Below are 27,077 nucleotides of genomic sequence, written 5' to 3' on the forward strand. Positions count from 1 at the left end.
TTCTTTGACATCTATTAATCGCAATTAATAGATGTGATTTTTTTTATACAAATACAAAAAAATTGTTGCATATGCTTAATAAAAGTAACCCTATCGTGTTACATTTTCTTTCAATTGCATAAATACAGGGAAACTTAGATTTTTTAATCAAGGTTGTCATACTCTGATAATCACCCACTGGACCATGACTAAACCTGTTATCATAATTTAGAAACAATACATTCAGAATATTGCTGAGAGGGGATATGTGACTGATTGAAATCATTAAAAACAGTACAGTTATAACAGCAATAATAACAATAATTTCAGTTAGTTATAATGTACTTTGCATACCTTATGACACTGCTTTGAAAAAGACAGCGATAACTCGTGATGATCCAAAGTGCAGTTACATCTCTGGACAACAATTTGTTTAACTTAAAATTAGGACTTCAGAATATTGCAAATATATCAGAAGTGCAATATCAGTATCATTATTACTCGTGGCTGATATATTCTGAGTGTTATGAAGTTGCATTTTTCATTCTAATGGACAGATTCTCACAGCTGAAGACACTGGACACAAACAACACCATCCAAAATGCTAAAGGTCAGAGAGTGTAGGAAGCATAGTTGAGAAAGTAGGTATATATTGCACCTGACATCGTCATCGCAGTTTTTACCAATATTATTGCAGTCGCAACATTTTCTACTATTGGGCAGCCCTACTCAAAATATTCCTGTGTTAAACTCTGTTGTGGCTTATTCTGTCAGTTGTTCTTGGTTCACAAGACCAGATTCACAAATGTTTCTCAATGTGGGAGGCCCAGCTGAAATATTGTTGTGTTAGTGAGCTTTAGAAATGATCAGCAGAGTCTGCAATCCTCCTTTTTTTATCACATTCTTTCTGTTTGCTCTTTTCACTTTCAAAGCACATTTCACTGTTTCTTTTCCACATCTCACAGTTTGAGTTTCTTTTGTTTTTTTAAAGAATCGCTTACAATCTTAACCAACAAAATTTTTAGGTAAAACTAAAATTCCGTGTCTTCTTTGTGATCAGACTAACACTAAAACCAAGACATTTATTGTTTTACAGTGCTTTGATAGAGCCTAAAGGGATGTTTGCAGTTTTCCTATTTAATTCTTCTAAACAGTTCAAATGCAGTTTCGGAGTTGGATTTTTGCAATAAGTGCTTTTAGATACAAAACTCATCCAGCAGGAAAATATTTTAGTTTGTTTTTATAAAACCATAAAATTTCTTCCTTGATAGGTAAAATTATTATTGTTTCTTTGTCAATTAGGAATTTCTGCATTAGACATAGGATCTAGGAATAAAATTAATCTTTCTCGTATGCAGGTTATTGTTCCAAATATCTTCAAAATATAAAACACAAAAGCATTTCTTTAATTCACTTTTGTCATATTTCGTAGCTATTACAAAGGGTACAAGTCATCGTTTAAACTAAAAGGTCAACAAAGTTCTCATGATTCATGAAGACGTGACATACATGTGGTGAAATTGCCACTTGGAGATACCTAAACTCATGAAGTACACTGGTTATTATTAGAATCTGTATATAGCAACAGTTGGACTCAATCAATGGGATTCCCAAATGGCGGTTTAGCTTCATCTCTTACATTGGGAAAACTTATTGCAACATAGGAAGTGAACGTGGGAGGTTGATGTCATCTCTAGTTTCGGGAGAACGCTACTTGGTCCCCAGCCAGCGTTTACACTCAAGCCCATCTCTGCCAAATTATGTCGCTGTTGTGTTCAGGAATGCCCTACAAATCTAACAGACGGCTACGCTAACATGACACTGTTGTATATCTTCCAGGTAATCAGAAAAAGGTGAGTCATGTGAAATGTAGTTGACGAATTTCATGAGTTTTTTCCACAGCGGCTCACGCAAACTAGAGTAACAGCAAGTGAACCCACTTTTTTTTTCAAATAAAAACAAAAACATGTTTATAGTGAAATGACTAATGTAACTAAAAACAAGAGGAATACAAATAAAATCCAATGGGACCCATAAAATAAACGGTGCTTCCAAATGAAATATTGTCCTCACTCATACTTGAAGCATTAGTGACATCAGCATACTGTTTTGGCTGCATTAATTCTGCTGTTGTTTGACCAAGTTGACCCATATAATTTGACAAAAGCTGTCTTCAAAAAGCTCTTTCTCACACTGAAGCGTATTCTGATTGCACAACGAGGCCTTACATCACACCCTCACTTTTCCATCTCATTAATCTACACACCTTTCTTCTGACGCAGCTGCTGCCTCTCCCTGCCTTTCACCAGCTACTGGCCATCGTTTAGTGTAGATTTTACACCATTGGTGGCATATCAGTGAAAGTGTGCAGACAAAGACCTTTGTAAAATGTGTTTTTATTTTTACCTTTTTTTTGTGAACCCCAAGAACACTATGCCTGGCACCAGCTCATTAAGGCAAAGGACAGAGTTTTGAACTGTGGATTAACAATAGTGTTTTTACCAAGAACGGTTCTGTTTCTTTTTCTTTCATCAAAAACAGCCCCAAGGATCTCTTTGTGGTTCAGTGCCTGTATATCAGATGTTTCATTTTATTATGAAAATTGCATGCTTGATACAATTTGCGCAAAAACACAAAATGTTGTGCTGTTTCTTGGCGCTAATTGCCACTGTCTTTTTGAGTAGTAGCTCATGGGTTCCTGCCTGACATTCAGGAGAAGGCATAATACCCAAATACACAATAAGCATCTGTGTTTGATTGCCAGCTGGGGTCATCATGCAGCGCAACCACACAGAGAAGAGGGTACAACCACTTCTGTTGAGTGATATCCGTTTGCTGTGGAAGCCAGATGTGATCAGCGATGACATGAAGTTAATGTACATGGCACTGACTGCTTGTTTGAGAAGAATAGAGATTAACAGCCTCCTACCGTCTGCGTTATGGAATCCTCAGACCAGTGCTGACCTCTGCTCAGACATCATGTCGCTGATGACAATCTTAGCATTCAGTGATCTCACCTTTTTGGTGGTCATTTTTGTCTGTCACCTCTCATTGCTTTTTTTTTGTGTCGTTCCAGGATGCCGTTCAAGATTGGACAGCCGAAGAAACAGATAGTCTCTAAAACTGTAAGTCTCTAAAGCAAACATTTAACAGCTGAAGTGTTGTTATTTATCTGTTTAGGTAGTTCTTTTAATTTTCACTAATTTAAAAATATATCACACAAATATTGTCATATTGAAGCTAGAGGAATTTTTGGAAAGCAATTTGTCAGAGTCATGTCAGGGCGACAGAGTTGATTACCTTGAAGTTGCACCGAGTGGGTGTTCCCCTTAGTAGCAAAACCACTTCCACTGTAATGGGTCTGTGGCCCAGCAGTCCCTGTAAGACTGGGTTTCCAGCTTCCTGTGCCATCCAAGGTAAAAACCATGGAGTGGGTTACACGCAGCCCCGTCAGATGATCCACTTGTGACATTGTGTGAACTATTTCCTGTATTGTTTTTGCCCTTGTGTTTAAATTCAGAAGCCCACAAAACCACAAGACAGGAAGCCATTATGGTTGTGTAACTTGTTCGACATGTTTCAAAGTGGCGATGGACAAGCCATCCAAATGCCTAATTAGAACCAATTTACATTTGCGTGTAAGTCAACTCAGTATGTCCGCCTTCTTCAACAATCCTGTCTGGCGTTGGCATTCTGGTGTGACTAGAAATAAAAATAAAATCTATAATAGCAACTAGAAATTTTTCGGTTGACCACCTAAGTAGTATTTAAAGAGAAATTATAAAAAAAACAAAATAATTATACAGGTTTTTAAAATCTTAATTCACAGGTTTAATAGTGTTTGAGGGTAGATTCAATTAATGTTGTCACCATTGCTAATGACAGATAAAAAAAAATTAATCTATCATTTTTAAAAATATAAATCTAGATGCTTAATTTCCAATTAAGTTGTCTTTTCCCCGGGCGTGTCTAATGCTCTTGAATGGGCTTGGGGGAAACAACTACAATACATGTGTTAATAATCTAATCTAAATTGCAGTAACACCTTTTGAATGCCATACATAACTGCGTCATTAATTGTTATATAATTTCTATAGGACAGTCATAGAGTCAGGGTACACCATACTTGGTCCCAGTATGCGTAGCATCGAGAGAACCGTCTAAAATTATGCGACAACTGGAGTGCAGAACCTAAAACAACTAGTATTATCAATGAAGGAGATGAGTGTCTAAATGGACAAACTTTTCTCTATTCAGACACATTTGTCCAAAATATGCTGGTAAGGAAACATAAATGCAACTAATTCCAAAGAAAGTATTGATGATGTATTGCAAAGTAGCAAAATCAAAAAACTTGTATATGTGATGATTGTTAACCAAACTGTGGATGAATCAATCTATTTTTCTTCTAACACAGTTAAAGTAGCTTGTAGACCACAGTAAACTCGATATTTACTTTTTTCTTTCTTCTGTTCTGAAAATTCCTGACAAACTTCATCCTGTTGTAGTTTTTGGTGATTAAATGTAGCTGACTGGTAGACCTGTATATGTGAAAATTAGTCAACATTAATGTTTTTAGTGGACACATTTGTATGAATATTTCTTTTTTTTTAATTTCTTAAACCTTTTAACAATAGTTGCAGCTGTTTTTTCCAAACCGCTGTAGGTGCAGAATAGTCCCTGGCTGTATTCTGCAGCACTACTAGTGTGTTTTTTTTGTGTTTGCGTGTGTGTGTGCGTACGCTGCATACCAGTTTATCTTCAGTCATTGTTCCATTCAAAGCAACCAAGGCAGATAAAGCGTCTGTCTCACTGTTAAATAAGCCGGGTTATGTAAGCTTTCAAAAGTGGTTTTAAAGTATTCATGTACTTTAATTTAGGTGGAAAAATAGCAGTTTGGACACTCTGTCTGGCTTTGTTGCAAACCACAGAAACACAAGTACCATGCATGACCATATGATGAGATCACCCCGTAAGGGCCGCTGATGAGCAGACAGAAGTGACAATGAACTGTAGGTTTTTTAAAGCCGCTGAATGCCAACGTCAGAATCAGATCTGGTATCCGTCCGCTACGTTCTGTAGTGGATAAATGCTTCAGGTTTCAGTTTTAGTTTGCTTGATAAACTCTCTGCCTGTTTGTGTTAGTGCGCAGACTTCACTAAGCCGACCACTTCGTTTTTATTTCCATCGGTTTTAATCGCTTATCCTTTTTGATGTTAAATTTACATCTTAATAAATTAAACAAACTCATAAACAATAACTACAGGTAATAAAAATAAATCACTGGCAGGTTGCATGTAATTTGATGCTACAGTTTTTTCTTTCTTTCTTTTGAAGTTACACTTATTACTGAACTAAGGACATTGTTTGCTTATATCCCTTTTGGTCTCATCATATTTAACATTCTGAATTTCCACTCAGGGATTTTAGTCATCGGGAGCATGATATAAAATGTGTAAACCTTCATTCAACTGTTTATTTTGTGGTACATAGTAAATGTACCAGTTCATTGTAAAAAGTAATTCAAACTGAAATAAGACAGTCTTGTTGAAGTCAATGGGTTTAATCAATTGTTTGAAAGATTAGGTGAGAAAAAATGCTTAGCCAGCCATATTATGTTATAATTCAACTTTAGCTCTTCGTATGTATCGCTTGTACTTCATTGGAGAAGAAAAAAACAAAAAACAGACCGAACACGCAGTTGAGTGCCTCATCAATGTGTATTTGTAATTACAAGACAGTCACAGAATGATCTTCTTGACAGTATCACTACTCTCCATTATTTTACTGCACCCACTTTCCACCACTAGCATCACATGCACACTGCAGTTTGGTTAACTAAGCACCTCTTTCACTAAATTAAAAGCGTAATATTCAAGAAATTTATTTTAACATGTCTCTTTTCTACATATCTGCACTTGGCATGATAATGAACTATACCCAGATTAAAAGGTTTAAAATCTGTTATAGATTCATTGAATCTGCTCTATTGGTTTAATTAACTTTTGATACTATCATACTCTTTTTCCCATTTTAAGTTGACTGCCTCTTATTTCTTTTTTAGGTTGAAAGAGACTTTGAGCGCGAATATGAAAAGCTCCAGAAGTAAGTTTGCTTATACAAGCACTGTCAATAGAGAACATTGATATTTTATGTGTAGCATTTTTATCTAGTTGGATTGTATCATTCTAGTATTACTTTTATTTGCAGTAACATATGCCTGTTTTGTTAATCATTATGATAAAAATTATTAAGGGCAAGTTTGTGAAACAATGTTTTGTGCCATTGCTTTGGTGAACGGTGGTTTCTTGCTCACCAAATCTATCTTCTTTATATTTTTATTACTGTTAGTTTTCCTTTTTTTCTGCATGAAATTTTTATTGGCTAAATATTTTCATTATAGTGTCAAGTTTGTAAGCATTTCAAAAGTATTGTTCAATTTTGACTGGTTTTGTGTTGTACACATGATAATGTACAAAGGTTTCTGATCATTTTACATAGTTTTAAAAAATTATAATTTGTTAGAAGTCGCTATTTCAATGTGTTCATGAAACTGAGGAGACAGAAATATATAGCACTTAAAATCTCAAGATCACTGCATGCAGAAACTCCCTGAGGGCCCTGAAAAATGAGTGGGAGCACAGCTTTCCACTCAGGTTTTGTTGAGTAGGAGGGCCCTTTATCAGGAAGGTGTGGTACCAATAAACCTTATAGATGAGTCAGAGCAGCGGGCATGTGCAGACATTTAGGTTCTCCACCCTAGAGATCCATATCAACACATCGCGGTGCATCCATGGACTACAAGCAAAACACTTTCTGACATTTATCCTATCTGCATTTTGGCAAGTCGTGCCTGCCTTGTGCAACTTTTTGAATGGTTATCAGATATAAAATGTTTGCTTTTTTTAATAATCATATTATATTTTTTGATAAGTATATTTTATTGGTATTTGTGTTATGACATTTTTAGTAATGTTATACTATAAGTTTGAAGGAAATATAAATTTTATAATGATTTGCTGAAAAATCAGTTATTAAAGCCATATATGTAGGCACATATAAAATAAATTAGATATACTGCAGTATAACACTGGAACAATAGGTTTTGAACTTGTTTTTGACCTTTAATTTAGTCTTTTAAATCCAAAATGTCTTGTTTTTGTTTATAGCCTGACATATGGCATACATGAATGTTTAAATCACATCCAGTCTGATGCAGCAGCAGGTTATACCTTATTTCAGGAAATATTGACAGCAAGGCTTTAAACAAAAGGCCCTTGCTCATCATAAGGGGCTCCAAAGATAACATTCCTCTGTCCCAAGCTATGTTGAATGAGAGTTTAACTCCACCCACCGACTGGCTAACAAATGATGACAGTAACCATCCAGTCTTAAACAGAGCAATTGATAAAATCAGGATCCATGATGATGACTTAAAATAAATCTGACATGCATTTCCAAATGTTTTTGAATCTCTACTACATTGGACGCCACCCAGGGCATCTGTGCTATAAATGCTTTAAAATAAGTGCAGTTTCATAAAGATTGTGGCTGCACAGGCCTACCATGGGTGCATTGGTGCAAAGAGTAGCAGAGTTACCAGTAGGTCACCCTATTATCACCTTCTGGAAAGAGAGTCAAGGCGTTCACCTGGTAGTCATTCAGAAAGGGTCTCTCACTGTCACCGAGTAGAGAGGACAGCAGTATTGTGGAGACGTTGTAATGGAGGAGGTGGTAGAAAAAGGCAAAATTGTGAGTGTATGGACACAGGTCTTAAGCAGTTCTGGCTTATTTACACAACAAAATGGCTTTACCCATCATTCTGCAACTTCAACTTGAATTCCCTAGCCACATATTTTGATGCTTTTCCTTTGCAGGAATCTTTTAAGGAAGTCTCGTAGTTTTCTGTTAGTTTTTCTCCTGGCTACATTCCCACTGTAGGAACCTGACCAAAAGAAATACATCCCCAAAACGACCCTAAAAGGAAGGCAGCACTTTTCGGATGAACTCTTAGCTAAAGTGAAGCCTTGTGGTGAGATGGTGCTAATTATGTTTAACTGGTTGAATGTTCACAGCATTTAATCTCCTGGTTTTTTCTAACTGGAGTTCATATTCCCTGCTAATTTTCATTAGCGATATCCTGCATTTTTATTTGCAAACAGCATTTAAACCCATCCAATCCCTGCTGAATGTCACACAGACAGGTTACAGAGGTTTCATTCAAGTACAAAGATAAAATCTGCCAACCTTAGTGAAAAGCTTTAATTAAAGGAGCCAAGGACTTTTGCTTTCAGGGTAAATGCACACAAAAGAAGGTAACACTCTCAGTAAGGCATTTTCAGACTTTTAACAGGTAAACTAAGAATAGTTTTTTAGTGTTTATGTTCTGAAATGCAGATTAACGTGATCACATCTCACCAGGATTGTGGATTATTTTCACATTTTAAGTGGAGCAAAAGTAGTAGTACAAAATTTCTTTTAGTTGGAAGTGATTTGAATTTGACGTCTGATCGTAAACGCTATTGGGGTATAGAATAAAGATCTTGTGACATTAATTTCAAGAATTCATAGTCAAAATGTGCCTTTTGGATTTCTGACCTCATGTTGCTCTGTTTCCAGTTTAAAGAATAAATAACTTTTATTAGATGAGATTTTTCTGTTTTTCTTCTTTGCCTTTAATATAGTTGGGTGTTTATAGTTGTTGCATTTAAACAAATATATGATGAAGGCAATATTTCTTAACGTTATTGCAATGTCAGTAGCATGTTGAACTCAAAATACATGTAATATATTGGCTGTTTGGAAAGATTACTCATGGTTTCTTGTTTTAATGCTGCTTGGTTGTACATTCAGATGTTCTCAACAGGTGCTTAATCCCTGTTAAATTTTCACGCAGGGCTGGAGCCGTTTGCTTTTTTAAAATTTGTAATTGAATTCATTGTTTAACAAAGTCTCTTCTGTTTGGTAAGGTTATCTTTCTCTGATATGAAAACTTGTTTGATGACCTGAAAGAACTTAAGTGTGACAACGAAGCAAGTACAGAAGAAATCTATAATCAGTCAAATACCTTCACACAACACTGAAAATAAATAATTAACAAATTATAATGATCTTAAGTTTTTTTTATAATTTATGACTATATTAAGCACCTGCTAATGTGTCGATTTACCTTTCTATGGAATTATCTATCAGCTGCTGGATATTTGAAGCTCTAAAATTATTTCCTCCATTTTCAAGATCCAATTTCTCAAATCTTTTGCATTTTTTCTCATGTTCTTACACTATAAATCCAACATTTTAGCCTTGCAGTTATGGTGTTCTTCATTTTTATGATATAGTCCTATAAATAGATGGAAGTGAGCCCCGACATCATTGCATTTTTTGTCAAATCAAGAGAAGTGATGTGATATAGCTGTCTCTTGGGAGATCCTAAACCCCCTTTTTGCCTTAATTGATATAATGAATGGCATGTGTTTTCATACTCACGAGTCTGGTAATTGCCTTTTTTAACAGCATCAGTGTAATATGTGGAGTGGAATGATTGAAGATGTTAATGTTTTAGAGCAGAAATGTAGTTTACAATGCTAAAAAGATTCCCAGTACTGGTAATTAGCCAACAGATTTTATGTGGAGGCAATGAAATGTTTAATTTTTTTTCTTGAACTATATTTTGTTTTAAATTAGTTTCATTTTCTATGTTTCATCTGTTTTGATTTATACATGAACAAGTGAAAAGGAACTTATTTTCTACATTGATTTTTTTTTTCCTGCACACTCGGTCCCAGATATAATTTTTTATTGCAGTAGATGAGGAGTTATCTGATAAATGTTCTCCTTCTTCTCCAACAGGCTTGAGGATCAGACAAAGAAGCTTCACAAAGACATGAAGAAAAGCACAGAGGCTGATTTAGGTGTGTTCTGGTAAAATACTTGTCTTATCAGTAGAGTTTTCCATTCAGATCCATCCACTTGTTTCCCAACGTACTGGATGTTGCTTAGCAGGTTTTACCAGGATCGTAACATGCAAGTGTTTTCTTTTTTTCTTTTGTTTTTTTTTTTCTTGTGGTGTGCTAACGACGTGACAAATAAAACAAAAGGTGCTTCCGTCTAAATCTTCCTTTTCAAACTCTTCTACAATCTTGTTGCCATTGTATTTCATCTTACATTTAGTGCACTGCTCAGTTTTGGCTTTGATTTGTATATCGTCTTTGCAATCATTTGTTTTTGCACTTGTCTGCAACAGCAACCATGTTTACTCAACATGTATTTGCTTTTTTTTTTTGGTTTTGGATTTGTGTGTTTGTGAAGTAGCAGTAGAAATGGCCTGTGGTAAGAAGTCGGTTGTGGGGGCGGCGGAGCAGGAACGGATAGAGGAGCAAGAACCTCCTTCATTTCCTCTCCTTTGTGCTCTGGAATATGGATGTTTGCATCATCAAAGTGTCATAGCTGTCAGGGCCTCATTATTGTTAATGGATTCCATGTGCTGCTTAGGTCCCATCTCCACCAACTTTTAACCCAGCAAACAACCAGACCTGCCCTGAATGTCAGCGCTGTAATAAACAGATGACTGTTGGTTATGTTAGCCATCCTTTCCTTTAAGGTAGCGATAGTCTCAGCTTTGTTCACACATATATGATCAGGGGGAAATGTTAGGGTTACATTTTGAAATTACAAAGGATTAGTAAAGCTGCAATGGTAAATTGAGTTTCAGAAGTACTCATAGCACTCATATGTTCACATTTTGTCACATCGCATCCTCAAACTTCAATGGTTGCTCTGATTAATGCTCTTCTTGTGTGGCCTCTTAACTTCAGTAAAATACATTGAAGTTTGTGATAGTAAGTTTGATCTGGCATGAATATTTTTGTAAACGCCCTGTTTATTCCAGTGAATCCTACTACTTAATTGTCCATGGACAGACTCAAACTCTGCTGACCTGGTCTGCAGCCAGTAGTTCTTGTCGCATTCAGCAACCTCTGTGAACTCGGACTACCATTGCCAACTCCAGTCCTAGGCGGTTTTGTCTGAGTCTGCCCGTGGAGCAAGTGACTCAGTACAGAGATGGGTAAATAAACATGGAGGATTGCCAAAATGGAGACCTGGCCACCCAGCTAGAAGGGAAAATCACAGGGCAGTGACAGCTGCGTGGCTATGACTAAGTTTTAACAGAAAAATGTTTACATCAACCACCTTGTGTGAGCTGTTTCATTTTTTTCCATTCTGACATTATATATATATATATCTATAAAAAATACTAATAATTTACCCAAGTTCTCCTCAGACCATCTTTTGAATTGACTCTTCTATAATCTCAATTAAAACAACCCAGTGAATGATTATTCAAAAATGGGACAGCAGTTATTATAATCGTCTCCGGGGCAAAATGCAACAAGCATAAAGCTAGTTTCAGTGCAGGCCTTCTTTTCACCTTGTAACCCCTGTGCACATTTATCATAACAGCACCAAAAAGCCACCAAACCAGTTTTATTTGTATTTTCTTCTCCACTTCCGAGCCAGAAGGAAAAAACGCTTTTCTCAGCAGCCGTAGATGGCCTCATGGAGACAATCAACCAATGAAAACATTACAAATGCAATGCTTAACTCTTTGTTTCACTAAAGTTAAGTTTATTAAAAAAGTTGGATTAGATAACATAAGCTCACTATCACTTTATCTCCCCTCTATTTTGATATCACCACCATGTAGGCCTATGCTTTCATCGCTGCATATCGCATCGCTGATATCGCAGATATTTTCCATCAAACCCATGCACAATAACTTCAGTATCAGTTCTTAAACGCTATTGGTCTTTCATTATCACCAGAAATTATCAACACATCCAGATTTATCGCTTAAATCAGACATTGAGATTAATAAACAATGACACACTGCATGTTGTAAAAAGCTGTCCTAATCAATTAAAATGGAGACCGGTTTGCAGATATAATGAAATGGGATTTGTTTTTGTAAACTGTCTCCCTGCACTTTGATTTTCTCCAAAAACTGAAAATAATGACGGTGGGAGGATGAAACATTTAGTCCAAGAGACATTTTTAGTGTTGTGGTAATCTGGCTCCATGCTGGTTCTTTGGCTCCGGGAAATCAAACTGGTTATTTTTATGTAACCAGTAAAGAACTGACTAAACATTCCTGGTTTTTAGCACTGGAGCGAGCCTCTTTGGTAGAAAAGAGAAAAACCCTAAAAGAAGCCCTAATCTGAAATGTGCTCTGTGTCTTAACAAAGTGCCATGTGTGCAGATTAACAGTAAATTTTGCTGTGAAGAAACATGGCAAAGATTCTTGGTGAACTGGTGAATATTCAAAACGGCAGGCAGGCAGCCCTGCCAACCTCTGATTTTTTATTTTTTTATTTTTACAATGGGGGGCAGCATTGTTGCCATCTTTCTTTTGCTTTCACTGAAGCCTTTAGATACCCTCCCACATACAGGATTCATACACTGAAAAAAACGCTTAAAGCCTTTTTGACACAGTTATTTGGCAATGTTTTAACAGTGTTCTCTGTCTTGTGCATGTATGGCTGTCAGCCATGTCTAAAGCAGCAGTGAAGATCTCTGCAGATCTGCTGAGCAACCCACTGTGTGAGCAGGACCAGGCCTTCCTCGACTCCATGACTGCTTTAGACACAGCCATGAAAAGGATGGATGCATTTAACCAGGAAAAGGTGAGATTCATTCCTGCTAAATTTCCCTTTTTTTACATTCTTTGTCGGCTTTGTCTTGGCATTCGCTATTAAAATGACAGTTTTATCGGGTGTAGTATTTTTGTTAGACATGCATCGAAAACTGGACAGCATTCTGTTAAATTTGGATGTTTTTATATTTATCTATATTGTGTAGCCCGTGGGCTAAAAACTATTTCTCTGTGTTTCCTCCTTTTGTGTTTTGTGAAAAGTATCTATCGTATTGTGCTTTAAAAGCTCAAGGTGTTGGTTATCAGCTGCGAGACTGATGTTTGTGACTCACTGGTGTCCAAAATAACTCAACAACAATGGTGGGGCTTTGTCTAGGGAAGAAAACCTGCTACAAAACTCAGGAATTATTCACTGCCTATATTGTTACTTCGTATCTTCTTCCTATTTATATATCATCAATTAAAAATAATGGTGGGACTCGATTAAAATTATGATCTGGTTAATTACAGGGTCTATAATTAATTGATTGCATTTTCATCAAAAATTGTTGGCAAAATGTGCAATCTACTATTTAGGTTATGCAATCATCAGATGGGTGCACAGAGCTATCCCACCCATTCAGTTTTGAAGTGTTTTTGGAACACATGATCATTCATGGAAATTCTTTTAAAAAATTAAATACTTCTTTAGAAATGCTGACTGTGAACGCTGACATCAGCGTTGAGGACGTCTGTGCTTGCTGCAACATGTTGTGCATTGAGTTGGTGTTTTTAGGCTTGAATAGCCATGGTTACAGGCTAACAACTTATACATCAATAGCGTCCCGTATGTTGTTTTCTTTGACGCAAATATTAAACCCCAAAGGGTCAAGAGAAGTGACTTTGTGGACCATCGCTGTTTGTGAACATCATATTTGCAGTTTATACCACAATATCTCTGATTTTAAACATTTTATAGGTCTTGTATAATATTCAAGTTTTCTGAGAAACTGAATTTTGAGTTTTCATTAGTTTTAAGCAATAATCTTAATACAAATTTATAGCCCTATATTTACATAATTTGCAGATCTGGAAAATATATTTGATGGGTGTTCTCACCATTTTCCATAGTTTCTTCACAGCTAATCTGAAATTGATAGATAACTTTCCACTGCATAGAGTAGTCTTGGTTGCCCTTCCACAGTTTTATTTCCATTGACCTCTTCTTTATATTTGCCCGGCATTCTCCAGTCTGTGATTATAATCATTGCCACAGGTACTTATAATGTGAATCATTGTAGCAGTGCATGTGTGCATCCTTAAGGCAGTTCTCTCTGAAGGGTAGACACTTAAACAGCAAACAATACAAGGCAGAGAAGGGGAGATCATGGAAAGGTATGTATTTTTATTTTTATTTTTTTAAGCTTTGTTTCTTGACTCATTGCCCAGCCAGAAGGTGTTCAGGGCTTTTCACATTTGTTATCTTAAAATATTTCCTTTTGCTTCCATATTTTACTGTCAGCCAGAATGATTTCATACTGCAATAGTTAACCACAGGGAGAAAATAATTATCTTTGCAAATAGTAGATAATATAACTCTTGCTAGAAACCATCACGTAATATTACAAGAACCATAGACCCATATGTCACCTGGAAATGTACATATTTGCTTTTGAGGGCATGGTATATTTTTGGTGTTTGTCTTTTTCCGTTTTGCTTCTGGAAAAAAAAAACAGTGATAACATATTGGAGGGAAACAAATTAGTACAACAAAGCAGACACTTTTTCAGAGTTTGCTCTTGACCTTAAAAGTCTTAAAAATGTATGTTTTAAATACTTTTGGTTAAAAATGCCTTACAAATGTTAACTTCATTTTTGTAGCACTTTAAGCAAAGTGCTACAAAAAAAACTGTTATGCAACCAGTTGCTGTGCAGCAGGGATTAGACACAACTAAGAGTAAAAAAAAGTAATGCGTCATCAAAAGAGTAAAATCACACTGTATTTGGTAGGATTAGCTCAAACTTAGGATAAAACTGATTTGTAAAACTCTATTAAATACACTAAAGCACATAAAATAAAAAAGGAAATATTAAATCAATATCAGCAAGGGCTCCCTCACCTCTGTTTGTCTCTTTGAACATTTAAAAGCATCTTATTGCTTGAGTTCACTGATCTAAACCAAATCTGTTTGTGTAAAAAGTACTGTCTGGATTTTTACATAAAATGGGTTGTGTGGTTTTATTTTGATAAATCTAACAGATGTAGAGCAACAACAACATTGCAGGAAGGGATTTATCAGCACACGATGAATCCTCTGTGTGAACCAGCCAACGAAGCTGCCTTATAGTTATTTGTTGTACAACGTCGCTCTTGTTATGTTATCCAATACCATCTTTCATCTGTTATTTGTTGACAGAGTTGTATTTATTTTTCTTAAGACAGGGAAGTTAAATAAATTATTTAAGTTAAATAATTTCATATGGGCCTTAGATTTAAATTTTAAAAATCTTTTTTATTTTTAAGTCTCCTGAAACCTGCCATAACCAGGAATTGCATCACAAAGTTAAGTAATGTGATTTAACTTTAGGATGTAATCCAATGTTTTTGGTAAAATGTCAGGATTTTTTTTGTTATTTGTCTGGGTCCAAATAAATAGAAAGTGTCTTCAGTGTTATTGCGGAAGTTGTTTTGTCCCCCCGAATATAAAACTTGTAGAAATTAAGGTTGGCCACAAGCAAGAGGCTATTATTCTGAGACTGTCACTTTTGTCCCCAAAGTTGCTGCTTCAGCTTTACCATACCAATTTTTCAGACAGCCCATAGTCACACTTCATCAAATTTTACTGGAGCCATTTTGAGTGACTAGACAAAGTGAAACGTGGGTTGGACAGTGTGGTTTGTGATCTGGGGTGCGAATGTCCCAGGACTCGACTTGGTAGAGAACCCTGGAGATCGCTTTTGCTTGGACCGTGTTCAAAACACAAAGCTTATTTATTTATTTTTTTCAACTAAAATACGGAGAAGTGGTTTTTTTTTCTGCATTTCTTCTAACATTAATTTGAAAATACAAACTGCAAACTGATGCTCACTTAATTTTTTTCATGTTATCAAAACACACAGTGAAAAGCAGTTTCAGCATCAGGACTTTACATTGATGACACAGTTGAGTTATTGTCTTTTTTGCTCTTTGAGTCTCAACAAGTGAAAATCTATTAGGGTTCTGTTCCAGATTTGGACCCAAACTGCTCGTCTACGCTTTTAAATATTGGCTCGAACTGAGCTAAAGGCAAAATAGTGATTGTGAGAACTTTCTGGTCAGTCCAAGAGTGTGCATCACCTCTAGGTTTGCAAGGTGTTTATAATCCAGCGCCGCTCTCCAGAACACCACTCTGACTTCTCCCTTCAAGCTGGCGGTTGGTTCTGACGGCACAAACGGCAAACCTTGTTGCTCAAGCAAAACAGACACAAAAGCAATCCACCCTTTGCTCTTCTCCGCGTTGAGACGAGATGTTGCGCCGCAGGGCCCGCGAGTGAGAAAGCCAGCAGATAAAACGTGCAGCGATAATGAAGGCAGCAGTGGCCCAGGTCTGTGTGTTTATTTCTGGGGCTGAGGAGGGCGCTCAGCCCCGGCGGCGCACTGCTACCGAAGCTGAGCCCCGGCGTAGATGGCGGCAGCGTGGTGGAGGATGCTCCGTTTGGAGGGATATTGATTTCCTCAGCGATCTGTGTGTATTTTTGGGAGGCCTGTGTGCCGGGATGGCCTCTGCCCCGTGACTCACTGATGGAGACTACTGCTTGAGCATCAGGCCTCAGGCTTTGTGGGGCCTCCAAGGAATTGCTCTGCTCCCCACCCTCCCCCCATCACTGTGGGAAGGGGCAGAGGGTAGAGGGCATCAGCATGCTTAAGCAAATCTGTTGCTGTTATTCTCCCGCCTTACTGCGTGTTCTCACCTTAAAAGCGGCAGCGCAGCTCAAGTCGAGGAGGGGAGGGGATGGAGCTGGGGATGTGAATATGTAAAACAAAGAGAATGTGAATTCCCATGTACTTATTTGTTATTGGTTCTCTGTTTTCCCTCAAACCACCATCAACCATTTTGTAGTTGGAAATGTGCACAACACTCACTGAAGCAGTGAGTGTTGTGTTTTTTCAGAGATGGTCAGGGCACTTTCACAAAGCGCAGCTCTGATCTTGCTTCCTTGCTGCTGTGTGATGATTGACTGTCCTGCCAATAGAAAGCGAACATATGATTACTGTAGCGGCTCATTGTTCTCATGCAGCTGTCGTTCCGCATTTCTCCCTTTAGACCCCGCTTCACTCTCAACAGCATGCTCATCACTTGAGTTGATTGTCTTGCTGGCACTGCGCCGTTACGCTGGCTGTTCTTGTAGTCGTTTTATCTCTGCAATGTAAATGACGCTAAAACTTCATTAATTGCGCACCAACTTCTGTTGATGGGACTTGGGTTTTCAGCTCGGAGGCCTCATAATGTGTTATTCGTTTACTTCCATTTAACACCCCCAACCTCTCCTTCCCTCCCCTGTCGGTTCTGACAACCAGAAGGAGAATGCTTGAAAATATAAACTGTTATTGTTAAAATGTTTGTTTGTTAAGAACTTTCATCTTGTAAGGCAGCCCACCCTGCACAGGATTTCAAATCAGTTGGGCTTTGCTTTCATGTCCGTCCCCTGACAGTTCCATCCTTTTGTATCGCAGACTCGATGAATATTCAGGGATTTCTCCTCGGGGCTTGCGTACAATAAAAAGAGTCAACGTCATGAAAGTTTCTTTGCCAGCCCTCCTCCCCTTTTTTCCCTTTTTTTTTTCTGTTTGCTCATTTTGCGCTATACATAATTATTGGTGTTTGTGTTGTATTGTTACTTTGCCACTAATTAGAAAAAAGATGTAGAAGCTGTTTGGGTCTTTGGTTCAGGGTTCTTATGCGGCCTAAAAAGTCTGAAATTTAGTTTAAGTACTTTCTAGATCTGGAGAGATACAGGGAATTAATCCCAGAAAGACAGCTTTCTGGGATTAATTTATTCTCATCTTTTTGACCATTCGTCCATTCATTCATGCTTTCATAGTGTTTACACATCATCTGCCCATTTGTACCTCCTCCATTCATCAATTCATCCATCTATTATGTTATCCATCAAGTTCCCGCTCATAAGTCCATTTTTCAATCATCCATCTGTTTAACAACTTTTACACATCTGTCATATATAATTTTTATACTCACACCTTTAAAATGAGTTAAAAAAACATAGACAACTTTGGAAATGCGAGTCTGGAGTTTTTACATAAAAAATATCTTCTGATATAATGCAAGTCGACAATTATGTTTTCTCTTTTGGTGCGTTTAATCTTAACAGTGTCCTTTTTATTCCAGGTCAACCAGATCCAGAAGACCGTCATAGACCCTCTAAAAAAGTAAGGGTTACTCTTAATTTTTCTATTTGATTTTGTTTCTTGTGTAAGTGCTTTCAGGTTTTAATTTTCTAGCTCAGGTCCAAAAAAGGGAATTTGTGTAACATTTGGTTTGAGTGGCTGAACAAAATGATTGTTTTACAAGATGTTGTTAAAAAAAAAAGTTTTTAAAAGCATTATTAGAGAGGTCAGGTTTCATTTTGTGGCTTATTTTTCATAACGTATTCACCACTGTGGGTCATTTAAGATGAGCGCCATAAACATTTTTATTGTCTAAACCCTATTCTTCCAGGATTGAAAGCAACGCTGTTATGCAATATCACAGGAAGGCCTTCAGTCTAACTATACAGATTGTAAAAATGAGCAGAGCTGCTGTGGTCAGAATGTGTCTGGAAGAAAGTTTATTTGGTTCCCATTCCTAATATTCGCCCCCATTTGAGAAGCCGTGAGTGCTATTCCATCTCATAAAGGTCCCTCTGCTTACTTTCACACATGTGCACGCACACACAAATGCAAAGCAAAGTTACTGGAAGGAGTGGCTGGGCTATCCCACCCAACTTCCGGCCTGCTAGTTAAGGAATCGCTTCCTCCTGTTTGCTCCTCCCATGATATTAAACATGTGCTAAGAGGACAAAAGCAGAATCTTTCTACAGCAATTTTTTTTGCTGACCTTTCTCCCCCCCATAAAGCTGTCATTTTGAGAGTGAGGGGCAAGGCGGGGGGAGAGGGGAATCACCTATATGAAGTGAACGCGCTGTGAAAACATGACGGGGTTAGGTCGGTGTCAGTGTGCGTTTATCCCTCTCTCCCTCATGTGCTCCGGCGGCGGAGCAATGACAGGATGGAATGGTTCTAATTTCCTCTTCCTGGTGGGCGGCAGGCGGACGTGTGGGTAGGCTCAGAATATGGCACAGGCCCAGCTTCCTGGGCCCAGAGCCGTGGATTGGTTGAGGAAGAGAACTGTCTCAGGACAGCACACACTCTCTCACACACACGCACACAGACAGCAGCCCAGATTTTCGAGGGTGGGGGTGCTGAGCAACTTGTGCTTTAACATGATTCTAAAATAGAGCAGTGGAAGCAAGTTTTAGTTTCAGTGCCAAGCTGAGCTGACCTCCCCGTTTTAATTTTTAGCCTCCCTAAAAGACAGCATTTCCACTCATTAATTTATAATGGTGTTGTCCATAGAAGAAGCTAAGACACGAACCTTGTTGTGCGTTAAAGCTTCCATTAGGATTCCATTAGTGCTTCATTAATTTTTTTGTTTACTTGTCTCTAAATATTCTTGCTTGTGATCTTGTGGCATTCTAAGTACAACTGGCAAAATTCTGAAAGGACGATTGTAAAATTAATGGAAGACTCTCACTTAGTTGCGTGTGTGTGTGTGTGTGTGTGTGTGTGCGTGTGTGTGTGTGTGTGTGTGTGTGTGTGTGTGTGTGTGTGTGTGTGTGTGTGTGTGTGTGTGTTAGTGTACTCAACATTGTCCTTCTGTAACTGCTATTTAAGCTTTTGGCATCCATCCTTTCTCCTTTAGTCTGGTGAAGTGCACAGAAAACAAAAAACAAATTTAAAAACAGCCCTCCTCCACCATCAGCTTTCCTTCGGAGCTGCTTGTGAGTTTCATCCACTCAGTGGGGTCACTAAGTGACATCACTGTGTTTATGTGGGGGGGAGGGGAGGTGTGTGGGCATGGAGGCATTTGTGTTATCTAGGGCTCCCTAACGTAGCCTTTCTGCTCTGTTGTTGTTTTGGGCGAGACAGAAGTCAGGCCTGTTTTGAGACCTTTGACCTGGGTTGAGCTTGGACTGAGCAAAAAAAAAAAACAAAAAAAAAACAACCCTGCACCACCCGTCTCTATCAGAGGAAGAGCGCTCCTGATGCAGGTCCAAGGGCTAAAGCCAAAGGGACTTCATGGCCCTTGCCTGACAGCTGAGGGGCAGAGATTCAATTCTGGCTGGACTTGTTGAATTTTTATGACTGTTAAAGTTTATAATTTCCTTATTTATGAAGAACATCACTGAACAATGCTTTTTGTGAATGTTCTAAGTTCAAGTGAACAAAATGTGAGAATCAGCAAAGCAGATTTTTTTTTTCTCTAAATTCAGTGCTTTGGATTATGTGAGTCTAGAACCACTTATGGTGCTTTTGATTCTCCATTTTAGCTTTTATAGCTTTAATTCAATATTTCTAGATCTATAGCTTATAGAAATAGATGTGTAGATCTGTTCTAGAAATCTTAGCAGATTTCACTACTGGGTTCAGATCTTATCTGTTAGCTGTGTTGTTATTTTAAATGAAGCCACTAAAAGAGCCTAAGGGTTCCTGTCCACTGTCGCTGCATGCTTGCACACTATGAGAGATTGTTTCACGGCTCGATGTCAGTGACTTAATGAAATCGGCTAATTATCCTCTGATGAATAAACTTTTTTCCCTGTTGGTATTATAAACTAAATTTGAGTATTGCATTGTAACTGGGATAAAATTATGTATGTAATGACTTAAAATCTGTCCACATGTTTGGATTGTTTTGATACTTCTTGATGGAAATTGAATCTCTGTTATGTGAAGCACTTTGCGTTGTGTAAATACTGTTTAGTTGAAAAGGTGTTGTGTTTTACAGATTTCTTCTTTCTTAAATGTTTTCTCCAGTTGCGGACTATCACTCTCACTTTCTGGCATTCTTAAATCTCAGAAAGGGCTTTGTAACATTTTTCCAGATGATCTGATGCTTTTTGAAATCTTTCAGGAAGATTATATTTAAATGTATTCTTGCCAGGTAACAACCAGGCCAGAGTTTATTTGATGAAGCCGAGCTCAGTTTTCTAAAACAACTGTAGTTCAATCAGATTTCATTCTTGATTTACCTTTTTCCAGAGAACAGTTTGGATAGCTTTTTTTCCCCCTTAAATAAAGAAGTTTTTAATTGAAAATTCAGAATTTTGTATTTAGGTCATCTTTATCCAATGTTTTGTTTGATGGTGATCTAAAACATGTAAATATGACAAAAAGAAACATGAGAATTATTTAAGGGGTCAGACACTTTCACAATGTTGTAATTTCCTCAACATATGGGCAATAATGTTTCAAGGAATCATTTTTTAATGTAGCCTTTATTTTTGTTAATTAAACAGCAAACTATGCATTTTTCATACATGCAGCATTCATGAAAAATGCTGCATTTTTCATGAATAAGGACATTTCTAGTGCCAGAAGTCTTTGTTCTCTTTTTGCAAAGGTTTTTCTTTCTGAAAATAAAATGTATCAATGAAACAAGCAACTAAATCATAGGAGCGAGAGCGAAGTCAACCTATTTTTAATTTTGAAGGCTGTGAACACCTCTCCATGGTTTATTGCTCTCAACTGTGTTATATCATATTCTACCCAGTGACAGACATAGAAAGCAGCTATTATATATTTTCAGCCAATTTCTGTGACTTTTCTCTACGTTAGTAGAATCGAGTTATGTGATGGTGAAAGTCAACAGGGACACCCGGCCTTCCAGACTGAGGGAGTCTAGACCAGACTTGGGCTTGGCTGACGCTTCAGACTGGCCTGCCTGTGGATTGGCAGCTGCTCATAAACACACTCTGCTCTATAAGCTATTTCCATTCAGCCTGTTCACCACAGCCTGACCTGTCACATGCATCGTGGTGTGCCCTTGGCAGCATCCAGCCCGACAGCCCTCGATAAAGAATGCAACTTAGACTTTGCCTGCTTGACCAGTAGCTGCTCGGCCAAGACAGGGACATCGAGGGAACGCTATATATCAAATTAGCTTGTTTTATGGTTAAAAGAAACATAATTTTTGAAGGTTATACAAATAATATAATCATAAAAGACTTTACCAAAAGAAAATTAAAATTGCTTTGAATTGACATTTCCTCAATCGTGAAAAAAAAATATATATACCGCCAAAAAAGTTTTTGTAATTCAGTTTATAAAGTTCTGATTCATTACTTATGGGTTTCTTTGCCAAGAGTTTCTTTGTTTTATTTCTGTTTCTTTTCTTTTCTCCACAATCTTCTCCAGCCTGCGTTTCTCTCTGTTATTTCTGCTGCATTGTTTCTGTCCAATCAACTTTTCCATGCTGTATTGCACCTCAATACAGCCCTTTGTGAATGGTCCTCTTCTTTAGCGGTGACTTTTTGTGTCCTACCCTGCTTCTCTAGCACATTAATCGCTGCTGGACAGTTGTCAAGTCAGCATTCTCCCCCATATTACTTTTTGAATTGACTTATTGAAGTGAATTAATGCCCTAATTTATTGAGACACACCCATAAACTATTAAGAGGGCCTAAAGAACCATCTTTGGCTCTAGAACCCCAGGTTGAACACCCTGGTCTCTGTAAACACTTTGGAATTAGCATGTGGGATAGGAAGAAGGGGAATGGTTGAGTGATCATCCGCTTATAATTACATTTTTTTTCTCATTTATGGTGACTTAGGCAGTAGTGATGTGAGGTTTCTGAGTGCTGTCAGCAGCACTGTCCCTTCCTAGGCTGCAAGCCTCAGCCCGTTTATGTTTGGCAGAAGAAACGGGCACCAGGTGAGCTGCGCTGGGGGGATATTCTATTAGCCTTCGTGTCATGGAGAAGTTGGTGTGCTGCTGCGTTGTCATCAACCACAAGAACTACGTTGGAAAGCACTCATGCCTTGAGGCCAGTTACATAATCCCCTGGCATTTGAAGTATGTGTACGCTGGAGCAGATAGTAGACTCAAGGATCGGCTTCCACCCCTGCCATAAACTGGGCCAAAGTGGGATTTTATAAATAGCGGTAGAGCGTGGGCTGTGGGGCTGGGCTGGGCTGCGTGATGTCACTCAAACACTACTAGACCACTCCTTGCTTCACTTCCTGTCGGAAACAATCCCTGCTTGTCTGGAAGAGATCCTCAGCGCCTTCCCCCTTTTTAACCAGGCAGCCTCCGTTAAGGCGCAGCACCAGACAGAGCTCTAATCTAGGATTTCACAATCCATTTGCACGGTCTCGGTGGTTCCCTGATCTGCCGCACATAGCAGGGCAAGGGTTGGCATGGAGAGCAACGTAAATCACGGAGCCCACACATTTTGCAGCTAATAACGCTACACCTAATGGCTGACGTTAAAAAAGCGACCGTAGTAGTGTGCCTACACAGCTGATGAAGCGCTTTAAATGACTCATTCAGAATAGGTTTATCTAAATTTTTCATTACGACTGTTTTTACTTCTGACTCATGTGTAATCAGCACCTGTAAGAGTAATCCTCCAGGCCTGCTTTGGGAAACTGTTTTCTCTGGTTTTTGTTTATTGCTCAGATTTTATTTGCCCTAATTTAAAATCATTTTCCACGTTGTTGTCATTTAAGACTGCACTTAAATCTGGTCAATTTATACCTCCTAAAGTAAAGAAGATGCAAACAAAACGTTTTAAGTTTTTATTTTTGCATAAAATATTATCATACGTGATAATATGTTTGTGTACGGTATTCCCGTCTCCCATTAAAAGCAGCCACAAAACCAGTGCAACAAGTCCCAGGATGAAGCTCAGACTCCTGTTGCTAAGTTACAGATGAATGTTTTCCTATTTTTAGTGCACAAGACCAGGATTCTTGTTGCAAGAATGTATTTTCATTTGAAATATGATAATTGTCACAAAATGAATTGTTTCATGCCACCCTGAACTATAGTAATTAGATAATAGATGAGAGGAAGCTTAATGCTGAGCCGTCCTCTGGGGGATGGAGAGCACCTCTACAATAAGATGTTGAGTAGAGCCATTTTATTAAATCACAGCGGCTTTTATGATGCAGTGCACTTTCACTGTTTTCAGTAAGTTCAGCTATCTTTTCCTTTTTTCCCCATCACAGTCTGGGAATTGTTTTTACTTCGAGTATTGCTTCATGTGTCTGTCGTTTCAGGTACAGCGGCGTCTTCCCCAGCCTCAACATGGCGGTGAAGCGCCGGGAGCAGGCTCTCCAGGACTACAAGCGCCTGCAATCCAAAGTGGAGAAGTACGAGGAGAAAGAGAAAACGGGGCCAGCTATTGTCAAACTTTGTCAGGTATTTTGTTTGGCACTGCCACACACGTCGGCGCTCTAAAAGTCTCGCTCTAACTTCAGCAGCAGGAGGAGGAGGAGGGTTCACCTGCTCTCGTTTGTTTGTGTCCTGAGAACGGAGCATCGTAAGCGTAAAAAAAAAAAAAAGACACAAATGCTGACTGGATATGAATAAAGTAGTTTAGCACATGCATACAGTACATGTGCACTCTTTCACCCACGCAAGCTGCCAGGCTCTCTCAAGTTGTGCCTTTTTGAAAAAAAAAAAAAAAAAAAGGCACTGCTGCACATCTACAGGCACGTAATTGAGAATTGTAGACACACACATGCACGCACCGCGAGGCCACTACATAAGCGTGCACATTCACAGATAATGTTGCAGCGCTGCCTATGCTATTGCCTCTAACACATCCTCACATGGTGAGCCACCCACACACTCTGAGAAAAGCTCTGTCAGGGGAACAAAGCCTTGAAGAGGCCCAACATCCCTGCCCTTTGAATCCGTGCGCACTTAAAGAAACGATCCTCGCTCAACGTTTTGTTGGCCATTTCAGCGAACATATGCGGCGAAATAAAACCGGGGCGAGAGGTGCTTATCATAATGCTTGCACATAAACAATATGTTAGTGTATGATTATTGCAACTTCCCCCTATCCCCCTTAATAAAAATTCTCACCCTCTCACAATTATTCATTGTGCATTCCATAACTCTATGCCTACAGCAGACTACCCACTAATACATTCACACAGAGATCAGTGGTGCTGGAGTCCACTCACAGCCAAGTCTGCCCACATTACCCACTCCTCCTCACTGTGGTCGTGATTACAGCCTTTTTTGCACTGCATCTCCGTGGGAATTAGGCAAATATATTTCATAACAATAAGAAAAACATGGTGGCTCAAGTAATGGATTTACTCAAATCTAACTCGTGTCAGAGTGGGTTTTAGTTTTGTTTATCTGGAACTTGTATATATTTTCTTAACAGAGTAAATGATAACAGTGTACCATTTTAAGGGCTTATAAACAATCTGGAAATGCATTCATTCAGTGATTCTTCTACCCATCCATCCATTTTATAAAAAGGTTTGGTGTTTCAGGCTCAATATATAAAACCTGGGTATTCTAGAAATATTTGCTTTTCATTCACAGTGAGCATTTTCTTTTATAAAATCAAAATGAATGGCTTACCACCAAAATACATTAAAGACCTGTTGGTGTTGTAACAACTTTCCAGACCACTCAGGTTCTTTGGTTCTGGTTCTGCTCTGCATCCCCTGAGCCAGAACCATTCAGCTTCTATGCACCACAAATCTGGAACAAACTTCCAGAAAACGGCAAAACAGCCGAAACACAGTTCATTTGCGTCAAAACTAAAAACCCACCTGTTTAGAGCTGCCCTTGGTTAGCGAAACATTGATCAACATATTTGATGTGTGTTTGCTTGATGATGGCATTTGACAAGATGTAATGTTCATTGCTTGTTTGATGACTGTATGATGTTTTTATGATGTGCTGAAATGTGCTATACTAATAAACCTGACTCAAATTTAAAAATAAGAAATCAATCAAGAAAGGACTTCAAACTGGGAGTTTGAGTCTGGAAAACATAAGAAAAGTTGCAGGAACCCTGAGTTTTCTACATTTAAAACAGGCTATATGTGACCTGTGCTTTTCTCTCTCTTTTTTTTTTTTTTTTTTTTTGTTTTCTTCCACACTCCAGGCGAAAGAAGAGCTGCGACCAGTCAAGGAGGACTTTGAGGCCAAGAACAAGCAGCTGCTGGACGAGATGCCCAAATTCTACCAGAGCCGCATCGACTACTTCCAGCCCAGCTTCGAGGCTCTCATCCGGGCACAGGTTAGCAGACTTCCCCAGAATCGCAGCCTGATGAAGGTTCCCGCAGCTGCAGACACGCCCTGTCAGCAGGGAGCTGTTAACAGTGGATGAAGTGTCTGATGAAGGGTGTGTTTAACGCAGGCAGTCTGTCTCCCTCTCTGCGGTCCTAATGTGATTAATCCCCCAGTGACGGCCCACACTGCTTTGAGGAAGGCCTCGTCTGTCTGGCTCCGCTGCAGTCCTGCAGGCCTTCCTCCGACCTGGAGCTCGTCTTTAAGCAGCTGAGTGTCTGAAGTTAGCGCCGCCGCGTCCCCCCCCTCCCCCACCCACCCGGCACAGACCTGCTTGGCCCATGTCATTTCCTCTTTGGGACAGTCACTGGCACACTCCTAATTAGCAGATTAGATTATCTGTGACTTATTGTCAATTAAGGAGTTTGCCGATGCACTTTGAACTTGCAAATGTAATATCAAACTGTGCCCAACAGAAATAGACATACAAATGACTGGGATTAAATTCAAGCTTATCTACCTGCTGTTGTTCTCATATATATATATATATATATATATATATATATATATATATATACACACACACACACACACACACACACACACACGCATACATACATACACACACACATATATATACATATATGATGTGTGTGTGACTCCAGCTATGAAGTACAGCACTCTCCAGAGGATGATAAGCGGACTTGATCCTGAGCCATGCACTTCTCTTCCTCCCCGCTGTGTCAGATAAAGGCACAAAGGCTGCTTTTGTTGTGAACATTAACTTCACTGTATCAAGTCTTTTCCAGTGATTTTCAGAGGAGGCACAGGCCAGTATGAGCTTCTCACAGGACAATAACCTTGAGTGAAAATCAACTCTTCAGGCTGATACAGGTTTCTTGTTTATTGTTTGATGGTTTGACCTGAGGATTCTCATTTACTAAATTCAGATAATTTTTTTTCCATAATAAATAGAAATTTTAGGATTATCTTTTGTTTGATTTTTACTTAAAATCAAAATAATTTTAGTATGTCCTGTTGGCTGATGCATTTAGAGCCTGAAACTTGAAGATCTTAGTTTTTATACATTTAATGAATAAAAGGGAAATAAAATTAGATTTTTATTTTTTTTAAATGGTATTATAATTCAAATCTGACTTCACCCA

The 27,077-nt window shown here is 38.4% G+C and overlaps 1 protein-coding gene across 1 annotated transcript in view; it reads left to right on the top strand.

The window, feature by feature from the left end:
* Positions 1–27,077, top strand: part of bin3 (bridging integrator 3) — a 33,688-nt gene that overhangs the window by 3,115 nt on the left and 3,496 nt on the right. The window contains exons 2-8 of the mRNA XM_014982255.2: positions 3,056–3,104; positions 6,044–6,084; positions 9,829–9,890; positions 12,523–12,659; positions 17,995–18,035; positions 23,928–24,069; positions 25,787–25,921. Of these exons, the coding sequence (XP_014837741.1) occupies positions 3,056–3,104; positions 6,044–6,084; positions 9,829–9,890; positions 12,523–12,659; positions 17,995–18,035; positions 23,928–24,069; positions 25,787–25,921 (607 nt within the window). The remainder of the gene's footprint in view (positions 1–3,055; positions 3,105–6,043; positions 6,085–9,828; positions 9,891–12,522; positions 12,660–17,994; positions 18,036–23,927; positions 24,070–25,786; positions 25,922–27,077) is intronic.

The sequence above is a fragment of the Poecilia mexicana genome, unplaced genomic scaffold, assembly GCF_051168715.1.
Source record: "Poecilia mexicana isolate PSO_F unplaced genomic scaffold, ASM5116871v1 scaffold_9, whole genome shotgun sequence".
Taxonomy (NCBI): domain Eukaryota; kingdom Metazoa; phylum Chordata; class Actinopteri; order Cyprinodontiformes; family Poeciliidae; genus Poecilia; species Poecilia mexicana.